At 44.4% G+C, this 10,718-nt stretch overlaps 1 protein-coding gene and 1 non-coding gene across 3 annotated transcripts; both read left to right on the top strand.

Moving 5' to 3' along the window:
* The first annotated feature begins 1,960 nt into the window (after nt 1-1,960).
* On the top strand, nt 1,961-9,228 carry Slc25a3 (solute carrier family 25 member 3). 2 transcript variants are annotated; one of them, XM_051206262.1, is made up of 7 exons: nt 1,961-2,132; nt 3,336-3,460; nt 6,103-6,282; nt 7,045-7,226; nt 7,702-7,874; nt 8,692-8,802; nt 8,888-9,228. In XM_051206262.1, exons 1-7 carry the CDS (start codon nt 1,988-1,990, stop codon nt 9,046-9,048), a joined length of 1,077 nt encoding a protein of 358 aa, XP_051062219.1. In that variant the 5' UTR covers nt 1,961-1,987; the 3' UTR covers nt 9,049-9,228. The 2 variants fall into 2 exon arrangements, with proteins under 2 accessions (XP_051062219.1, XP_051062220.1); XM_051206263.1 differs by lacking the exon at nt 3,336-3,460 and adding an exon at nt 3,634-3,755 and having other exon boundaries at nt 1,962-2,132.
* Nucleotides 7,388-7,632, top strand: LOC127237944 (small nucleolar RNA SNORA53). Its single transcript, XR_007835888.1, has one exon. It is a non-coding gene; the product is annotated as a small nucleolar RNA SNORA53 (small nucleolar RNA).
* Nucleotides 9,229-10,718: the final 1,490 nt, after the last annotated feature.

The following is a 10,718-nucleotide window of genomic DNA, read 5'->3' as shown; positions in this document are numbered from 1 at the left end:
GTGTGTCAAGCTTTAGTCCTGTCGCTGTCTCGACATCACACACCTTTTTCATGGTAGAACCTGGTTGACAAGCAATCCATTAATCTTGGGAAAATAAGTTCTTTCAATATTCCTTGCAACCTTGCTAATAAGTAAATGAACATTTCATCTGTGTCTAATTAACTATATCTTCCTCATTCTTGCAATTTTTGTACATGGCACTGGGCCTTACTTATAGGGGTCAACTTTACCTTAATATACACCCACTTATAATATTTAGGTGGCAGCTTGTTAAATGGAAGAGTTTAGGGGACTTTAAATAAAGGTATTTGTCACCAAGACTGGCAATCAAGATCCACATGGTAGAGGGAAAAAAAAATCTCCTGAAGTTGTCCTCTAGCCTTTCTGTGTACATACATGCACACCCACAAACATACAGTAACAACAATAAATAAAATTTCAAGAAATGTGAGTTTTGCTCTCTTGCCTAGGTAAAATTTTTGCACATATTTTGAATTTCTCCACGTGTAGAAATCAGAGGGCACCTTTTGAGAGTCTGAGAGACCGAGAGATCCAGTCCCAGGTGTTAGGTTTGGCTGCTGGCACCTTTCTCTGAGTTAGCTGGACGCTTGCCTTCTTTTCTTCTGTCCTGGGGATGGAATTTGCGGCCTCTTGAATCACTGGGCTATGTCTCCAGCCCAGTTTTGTAAATCGGCAGACAGCTTGTTGATGTCTCATAAGCATTTCTTCCCTCTAAGACCAACTACATTATTTGAAGGACCTTGTACAAAATGAAAGAAAAATGTGGGGCCCCTTATTTGTAAATATGAAGAACTTTAAAAGGACTCAGTAGAGCCTTAAACAGAGGTAGTGTAACTACAGAGGTCAGCTCACGAGCCAGCTCTGTTGGTGACGTAGGTTAAATGAAAAGGCTTAGGAAAGATGAGGGGAATTTCCCAGGAAAATGTTAAAAGCAAGAATCCTAACAGGTTTACTCCCTACTAAACTCTGTCCCATGGAACTAGGCCCCTCCTTGTTAATGATGATCTTCTGTCAGTTTCTTTTCATTTCAGCCCATCCCCGAGCCTCCAGGAATGAAGCATCTACTGATTATTTCCATGAGACATGGACATTACTATGAGGCAGAAGCTGTTTTGTGTATTGCCTGAGTTCTTCCTGCACATTCTTTCCCCACAGAACCTGGTGGAAAATTTAGACAGGCCTGTGTCTGAAGTCCGTGGAATTTTTTTTTTTTTAAACAAAAAGTGCAATGTTGGCAGGAATTGAGACACGGTAAGATCTTGTAGTGATGCCCTAGCTTCAATACTTAAAATAATACATCGCTTACGAAATCCTGCTTCAAAAAGTTTATGCCAGCAGTCACTTAGGGACATGTTAAAATTCCTGGCGCCAAGGAGAAATACCTGAAGGTGAAGGGACAAAGTGGGTAGATCACCTGCCAGGCCAAGGCCAAGATAACTCATTAAAAAAAAAAAAAAAAGAAAGCATGGCCAGGGATGTGCGCCTGCGCAGTACGAATCCTCCCGCGCCCTGGCAGAGCCGGAAGCGCTGGGGGTGGGCGGGGGGCGGGACTGAGGTTGCTAGGAGGACGCGATGACGCCCGGCCTCCGCGCTCCTCTCCGCTAATGAGCGGCGCGCGGCGCAGTGACGCTGCGCGTGCGTCAGGCTGACGCCGCGCGAAGGGCACAGATCTTAGGGCGGGGAGGACATTCGGCCTCTGTGAGCCGCGGCCTTGCCGAGCGAGCGGTTGGGTGTTCGCCATCTTAGGCAAGTGCGTGCGGCCGGGCCTGGCCGCGGAGGGTGCGGGGCGCGGAGGCTCGCTCGCTCGGTCCCCGGGGGCCGCCTCGGCGCTGGGCGCGGCCGGCGTCCCCGGGGAGGAAGCGCTGACCTCCTCAAGGGCGCGGAGCGGGCGCGTGCCGCGGGGCCCCGGCGACATTGCCCGGCCGCGGGCGGGTGCCTGACCTCCCTCCTCTCCCCCCGCAGGAGCATGTTCTCGTCCGTGGCGCACCTGGCCCGGGCGAACCCCTTCAGCGCGCCGCACCTGCAGCTGGTGCACGATGGCCCCTCGGGTCCCCGCGGCCCCCCGGGCCCGCCCCGCCGTTCCCGCCACCTGGCCGCCGCCGCCGTGGAAGGTGAGGTCGCACCCTGCCCGGCGCGATCGCTTGTCCGTGCTGCTGGCCCCCCGGACCCCCGGGCGCTCGCTCTGCCGCCCGGGCCTGGGCAGGGCGCGGAAGTCGGGCAAGGACCCCCCGGTCTCTGCCGCTGGCCCCGGGATGTCAGCGCTGACGCCCTAGGCCGCCGTCCGATCCTTGGCCCTCCTCCCTCAAGGGCGTGGAAGGGCCCAGGCCCAGCGCCACTCAGTGACCTCTGTGTCCCCAAGGGAGCAGAGGCAGAGGCGGGGACCAACTTCGTTATCACCCCCGTGAGCCCGCTTGGGGGTGAAGCCTCCGCTCGGACCACTGGCCAGCCGCAGTGGCAGCGCCGTAACTTTGATTTGATTTTCCTCTCAATCCTCGCCCCCCTTTCTGGAAAGAGACTCCTTTGTGGTCATATTTTCCAAGTGTTTTGCTCGCTGGTGTGAGGTGATGTTTGACCGTGTATGAGGTGATGGGAGAGGCCTCTGGCTTTGGGTGCAGATTGTTAGAGGTGGGCGTCCCTTGGAGGTTCTATTCTGGGAATCGAGGTGGTTGGTTTACCTTAATTGTGCGTTTTACATCCCAGTGTGTACAGGGAAACCTGAAAACTGAATTGTGGGTGTCAAAAAAAGTTGCCCACACTGCCCTTAAAACAGAAGCCCCTCCCCCCCCAGTCTTTCCTGAGCTTCCACTTCTCCGACTTAACTCCTGTCGTTTTCCTCTGATTTATAAAGCTAAAGCGAGGATTTGTATGTTTATAATGTTTCTGACTGCAGGAGTTTGGCATATGGGGTTTATTTAATGGTGGGGTTCCTAAGTGAGTAGTTGGCCAGCTGGAGTGAACGTTAAAGTTAGCAGGCATTGTACATGTTAAGTGCCGGGTTTTTTGAATTCTTTGTTTCTTGTTCCTCTTAGCGATTGAGGCTGGTTGAAGTTACCAGCGCAGGAAGTTTTAGGTAATAGTCAAATTAAGAGGCAGTTTACCTCACAGATAAACATCCTAATAATTTTAAGTGGTCTGATTTGACAGTGACTTTCTTAAAGTTTACCGTATACAAGAATTCATCTTTCTAACTAACTGGTGGCTAAAGCTGCATAGTAGTTATGGTACTATTTCAAAAAGAAGTAGCATTTTCTTCTATTCCCCTGGATTTCCCGATGGCTGAAGAAATAATTGATTTTTTTTCTTCAATCAAACAGAGCAGTATAGCTGTGAATATGGATCTGGCAGATTCTTTATCCTCTGTGGAGTTGGAGGAATAATTAGCTGTGGCACAACACATACAGCACTGGTTCCTCTAGATCTGGTTAAATGCAGAATGCAGGTTTGTGTTGCATGCTGGACTAAAACATGGTTGAAACATGGTTGCTAAGTTGTAAGAGTAGACTGCCACTAACAAGATGTAGCTGTGTGGAACCCTAACTGCCCAGGAGGTAAGTTGATGAGCACTAGTAGGAATTCTTACTAAAATGCATGGTGTGCTTTGTCTTATTACAGAGTACAGTTGTGAATTTGGCTCCATGAAGTACTATGCACTGTGTGGCTTTGGTGGGGTCTTGAGCTGTGGGCTGACACACACTGCTGTTGTCCCCCTGGATTTAGTAAAATGCCGCATGCAGGTGTGTATTGGCATGAGTGGTTTTCTCTATTGTTGATTATAATAACTTTTATATGGGGGTGGGTGTGTATGGAGGTGAATAGACAACCTTTGGGAGCTGGTTCTCTGTCCATATCACGTGGAACTCCATCATTCCAGGTAGTCAGGCCGGGGCGCCTGGGTGTTTCTGTGTTTTTGTTTTATTTTACTAATTGAAAATTGCTAAACTAAAATGTGTCACTTCCCTCTCCCCTTTGGTTCCAGCACCCTGTCTCATGCACCCAGCTCCCTTCCTCTCAAACAGATGGCTTTATTCTCCGTTGTTACGTATTGGAACCTAGGTCTTAAGTCTGGGTGCTAGGAGCTACAGTTCCAGACTTTTGTCTGTTTTTTGAAAAGATTTATTTTTACGCTATGTGCCCGAAGAGGGCCAGAAGAGGGCATGGGGTCCCTGGAACCTGAGTTAGAGGTGGTTGTGAGCTGCCATATGCGTGCTGAGAATCAACCCAGATCCCTAACTAACTGTTGAACCACCCCACCAGCCCTAGTTCCCAGCTGTTTAAAGAGCTTCTTAAATGAGAGAAGGCATCACAGCTGTGAGATGTCAAGAAAAAGAACCCTAGTTGCTTTTACTTTTGTTTTTTAAAGTATTGGGATGCCTGGGGAGTTGAGAAGAGAGTATCGCGTCTCCTGGAGCTGGGTTAGCAGTGGTTGTGAGTTGCACATCATGGGTGCTGGGAACTGAACTCTGCTGGGAGAGCAATACAGACTCTGAGCAATACAGACTCCGCCCTGAGCGGTCTCTGGTTTTCTTTGAATGTGCCTCTCCCACATGAGGGGAGACTGTTAATTGTTTTTTCTCTTACTCTAAGTGCATCTTAACTCTGGTATTTTGTTCTCGCCAGAGGTCTTTTTCAACACCCCAAATAGTCATTGCATAAGTATTTTATATATCAAAATGGGTAATCAATGTTATGTGAAGTAACTTCCTGTCCCTAAGTATTGATAGTTCAAGGCAAAGCATATGTTGATTTCTCAAAGAAGCTCTTATTACCTTTATAGGAAAATTTTGTGGGCATTGCCTCTTCTATATTTTTATTATTTGAGTATCTTGTAACTATTAGAAGTAATCAAACATTAAAAATTTATTTATCCCAAACAGTCTCCTTACCTAAAAGAGAAAGGAAGGTGAAGTATTAGGAGGGAGAGAGAGGAAGGTGATGTATTAGGAGAGAGAGGAAGGTGATGTATTAGGAGAGGGAGGAAGGTGATTTTTTTAGGAGAGAGAGAGAGAGAGGAAGGTGATGTGTACCAACACTTCTAGTACTGGCAGAAATAGTGAGATGAGCTCCCTTTATCCTTTTGGTTATTAAGTGAATAGATATGAAGTATAGTTTCTCTGAAACATGCATGTCTTTAGGAGTGAAAATAATTTCTGAAGTAAGAGGGATTCTTAGATGCTGTTGTACCTCTAAAAATTGTAGTTTGATTACCTAATGTTCACAAAGGTTCACAGTATAGTATACTCTACTTACATATTTAGGCAATAGCTTTAAGTTTAAAAGTTAGTGCGTTAGGTGTGTTGGTACATGTCTTTAATCCTGGCAGAGGCAGGTAAATCTCTTTGAAATTGATGCCAGCCTGGGCTGTCTAGTGAGAAGAGACCCTGTCTCAAGAAAGAAAAGAGTAGTGAGAATTAAGAATGCTTTTATTTTTTGTTGTTGGAATTTTATTTAGTTTTGCCTATCCAAGAGCTAAGTATAAGCTAGACCATGATGTAGAGCCTGTGACGTGGTGGTGCCTCATGCTTATAATCCAGCACTTGGGAGGCAGAGGTAGAAGGATCACTATGAGTTTGAAGCTAGCTGGGGATAGAGACCCTATTTAACTACTCAGGTTATTCCAGGTTGGCTGGGAAAATGGCTTACTTGGTTGAGTATTTTTCATGTTAGTGTGAAGAACTTGGGGGCTATCCCCAAGTACCTGTGTAAAAATTTGGGCATGTCTATAATCTTAACACCAGGAAGGATACAGGAGAGTCCTTGGAGTTTGCTAGCAAGCTAGCCTGAGATACAGGCACAGTGGTGAAGATCCCAAGGTAGAGAGGTGTTCCCAGCATCCACTCTGGCCTCCACATATATGCACACAGAAGCATACACACATAAATATAACACACAGACAGATTTTTAGAAGTCAGGTGTTTAGCTTATATTAAGCTAAGAGCTGGTATATACCTTTTTTGTGTTTGTGAAGTGTTAGATATTTTTAAATTTTAGTTATCATAAAATTCATTGTAAAGAACTTGGAAATAGAAAACAGTACTTGGCTACATAGCTCTTTGCATTTTATTAACCTTTCTCTTTTTAAAGGTGGACCCTCAGAAGTACAAGGGCATATTTAATGGATTCTCCATTACACTGAAAGAAGATGGTGTTCGTGGTTTGGCTAAAGGATGGGCCCCAACTTTTATTGGCTATTCCATGCAAGGGCTCTGCAAATTTGGCTTTTATGAAGTCTTCAAAGCCTTATACAGCAACATGCTTGGTGAGGTATGGGATTTCACTTTGCAAGTGTTTGGGACCAAAAAGGATCTTATGTTTTTTGTTTGACTTATGGTTTATAGCTGAAGAAATGACCCCAGAAATAGTGAGCAGCCTCTCTCCAGTCATAGAGATAGATGAAAAACAAAGTGTGTTTCATAAAATTTTATGTACTATGTTGAATTTCTAAGTAAGTATGGTTGGTGTTTGTGTGTGTGTGTGTGTGTGTTAGTGTAAGGGAAGAATCTGGGGTTCCTTTTATGTAGTGTATATGTGTCACACATGTCATGTACATTGTAGTATGGTTAAATATTAAGTTCATGGGGCTGAGACAGCATAAATTCATTCTGATACTGTGTGTTACTCATGAACTATGTAATAAGTAAATAAATGTAGCTTAGACAGCCGGGCATTGGTGGCACACACCTGTAATTCCAATACTTGGGAGGCAGAGGAGTGAGTTCCAGGCCAGCCAGAACTATCCAGAGAAACCCTGTCTCAAAAAAGAAAAAGGAAAGTATAGTTCAGACAAGTCAGGCAGTGGTAGCGTTTATCTGTTACCCTGTCATTCAGGATGAGGAAGCAGGTATATTTAAGCCAACCTGTCTCATATAACAAATAAGGCTAAACTCGGATAGAATGCTGAAGTTTGCCATAAACCACAGAAGGGAAGAGGAGTGTTTTTGAATATCTGAAGTTGTGTTTTCATAGAAGAGGACATTGAAATACAGTGCAACAGCAGATCACATCTGCTCTGTATTTGACTTTTAGGAAAACACCTACCTGTGGCGCACATCACTATATTTAGCTGCTTCTGCCAGTGCTGAGTTCTTCGCTGACATTGCCCTGGCTCCTATGGAAGCTGCTAAAGTTAGGATTCAAACCCAGCCTGGCTATGCCAACACACTGAGGGAAGCTGTTCCCAAAATGTATAAAGAAGAAGGCTTAAATGCGTAAGTGAGCATCCCTGAAAGTGGCCACTGGGGAGAGCTTAAGCTGTTTGTCAGTCCGAAAGTGAGGTGATAACTTGTTTAAGCGTCTATTGACTTGGGTGGGTTGGGCTTGTTAGAACACTTCTAATATGCCGACAGGTAATTTGCATGTTACATACACCAACATGCTTCCTTAGATCCACCTTTGTGGATGAATCTTGAATTGAGTTCTACTTGTAAACTTACTGTTTCTTGTAGTTCCAGTCCAAGAAACATCCAGCAACTTTGTTGGTTGTATAGTCAAAGGTGCTTGAGTCATTGGCATGTGAGATTAATATACCTGCATGTTAGTCTTAGGTTCTGATGGAAATGACTTGCATTATGCTGTCATATGTTACCGTCAGGACTCGACTGGTGTGCGGACACTTCTGTAGCGGATGGAAATCTGCTACCTTAACTTAAGGCGCCTATGGAACTTAGTGTCCTAATTTCCTAGGTTCTACAAGGGTGTTGCTCCTCTGTGGATGAGACAGATCCCATATACCATGATGAAGTTCGCCTGCTTTGAACGTACGGTTGAAGCGTTGTACAAATTTGTGGTTCCTAAGCCCCGAAGCGAATGTACGAAGGCAGAGCAGCTGGTTGTGACTTTTGTGGCAGGTTACATAGGTATGACTTACTTACATACTTATTACTTATTTATAGGTGGGGTCTGGCTGTATAACCCTGGCTGTCCTGGAACTCACTATGTAGACCAGGATGGTTTTGAACTCACAGATCCACCTGCTTCTGCCTCCCAAGTGCTGGGATTAAAGGTGGCTGATATAAATTATTTAGAACACACTTGTTCATGAAATTATCGGTCCCTTTGTGAAGAAAAAGTTGCAAAGGTTAAAATGCAGTTTTATCTTCCTGTTTTTATGTTCTGCTGCATTCATAAACACTTTCTAATTGCTTCCTAAAAGTTTTATGGTTCCTGTTACTATTATGGCATGCCACTATTATGCTTGAAAAGGCATCTGTGTTGCTGGGTGTTGGTGGCCCATGCCTTTAATCCCAGCACTCAGAAGACAGAGGCAGGCGGATCTCTGAGTTCCAGGCCAGCCTGGTCTACAGAGCTAGTTCCAGGACAGGCTCCAAAGCAATACAGAGAAACCCTGTCTTGAAAAACCAAAACAAAACAGAAAATGCATCTGTCTGTCTTGTAGCCATCTATCTATAAGTCCATTTCCAGAGACTATAATGAATGCCCTTTTCCTGAACTCTGAGGGCAACCCATTTGTAGGTATATCAGGCATGTATATGGCATACATACATGGAAAACACTTATACATATAAAATCAATAAATCTAAAATTAAAGATTTATATAGTAAAACTAGAGAAGCCAATGTGGACACACCTGTTGTCCTAGCACTTGGGAGGCCTGAACAGGACTTATCACTGTGAATTTATCTTTATTTTCTCTCTCTCCCCTTCCCCCTTCAGCTGGAGTCTTCTGTGCAATTGTTTCTCACCCTGCTGATTCTGTGGTCTCTGTACTGAATAAAGAGAAGGGTAGCACTGCTTCTCAGGTCCTGCAGAGACTCGGCTTCAGAGGTAAGACAGACATTCCCCATAGAGAAAGAGCACACTGGGTAGGTGTGCTCTTCCATTGATGTATTGATGTCCCTCTCTGAACCAGGTGTGTGGAAGGGCCTCTTTGCCCGAATCATCATGATTGGCACTTTGACTGCACTACAGTGGTTCATCTATGACTCGGTGAAGGTCTACTTCAGGCTTCCCCGTCCTCCTCCACCTGAGATGCCAGCATCTCTGAAGAAGAAGCTTGGGCTAGCTGAGTAGCTAGTACATCAAAGTAGCATGGACTGAATCTGCTTGTTGATCAGTGTTGAAGAAAGTGCAAAGGAACTTTTATATATTTGACAGTGTAGAAAATTGTCTGTTCCTGATATAATTACTGTAGTACCCTTGCTTAAAGCAAGAGTTTCAAACTTAATGCTAAATAAACCCATCCACTCATGATGTCTATGAATTTGTTATTTTAAAACTGCTATTGAGGCTGGGTGGTGGTGGTGCATGTCTTTAATCCCAGCAGAGGCAGTTGAATTCAAGGCTAGCCTGGGTCTACAGAGCGAGTTCCAGGATAGGCTCCAAAGCTACACAGAGAAACCCAACCATAACAAAAAAACTAGTATTGAAAAAAGATTTAGTCATAAAATAGTTTCAAGAATTAAGATATCCCCCAGGAAAAATGGAAACTAACCACTGGTATTATCCTAAATTGTTCCCTCACTCAAGTAGGTCCTGTATTAGAAAATAGTCTTTTATGTTTTCAAAAAGTGGTATATTAAATATGGATAAACACTCGATTTGTGGTTTTATTTTGACAAGCCAATTTTGCCATTGCAAATTTTTGTCTCCTGTCCAGTTTTATTTTTTGGGGGGGGGGTTGAGATAGGGTTTCTCTGTATTGCTTTGGAGCCTGTCCTGGAACTAGCTCTGTAGACCAGGCTGGCCTTGAATTCACAGAGATCCACCTGCCTCTGCCTTCCGAGTGCTGGGATGAAAGGCCCCACTAACACCTGGGCATCCTGTCCAGTTTTTAAAGCTAGTGAGTTTATTGATCCATATTTGTAAAAGGTCACCCAAATTAATCTAATTCTTAGGATGATAGTTAAGGACCAAAATAGGATTGCTTAAAAAAAAAAAAAAAAACTCCTAAAGTCACCTGCTTTTCACACACAAGACTAATTCTACTGTCCCCTATTACCAGTTTGGTTTGAAAGAGAAAGACCGCTAGAAAATAGGTGGATGAGTTGAAAATGCAGCCTCAAGCACACTCAAGATTTCTGTGGTTTGGTTAGAGGCTCACATTTTAAAACCACAGTGTAATGCTTTCTGTGTTCAGTTTTCCACTTGTTTTATTCAGACACAGAAGCGTGATTCCTGTTATCCTGAATTCAGTTTTGCCTTGAAGCCATTGGTGGTTTGGAGAGTGCTGACAGTCCTCGTAGAATATATATGAAATGTGGGATTGTGTAGGGGGGAGATAAGGGTCTCACTTCTGCATCCCTGGCTTCTGGTCTGGAGTTCACCACAGTGAGGCCAGTCAGGTGATCCTTCTGCCACAGCTTTCTGGGATTACAGAGAAGGTCTACTACAGCTTGCTTCTGCAAGAATTCCAACAGAGAAATACTTTCATTATAAGTGTTTACTAAGAACATGGAACTAAATGTAGGAGTCATGCATCTAGTTAGTTGCATGTTAATTTCTTTGACATCATCTTACACTTTTACGGAAGGGAGAAAGGAAGGGATACTAAGTATGAAAATTTTAGGTGAAACTTGGGAATTCTCTGGGTCTAACCAAATGGTCACTGTGATGCTTAGCATCAGCCATGTGCATGCATTACTGATCTGTCACAAAACATCAAAGTTTTTATTTCTTCTCTCTGAGCCTAGATCTCTCCTGTTTCTTTGCTTGCCAGCCCTGCCTATCCTTTCTCCTGCCTA

Source organism: Phodopus roborovskii, unplaced genomic scaffold (assembly GCF_943737965.1).
Source record: "Phodopus roborovskii unplaced genomic scaffold, PHOROB, whole genome shotgun sequence".
In the NCBI taxonomy this organism is placed as follows: domain Eukaryota; kingdom Metazoa; phylum Chordata; class Mammalia; order Rodentia; family Cricetidae; genus Phodopus; species Phodopus roborovskii.
This window is presented reverse-complemented; position numbering and strand designations above follow the sequence as displayed.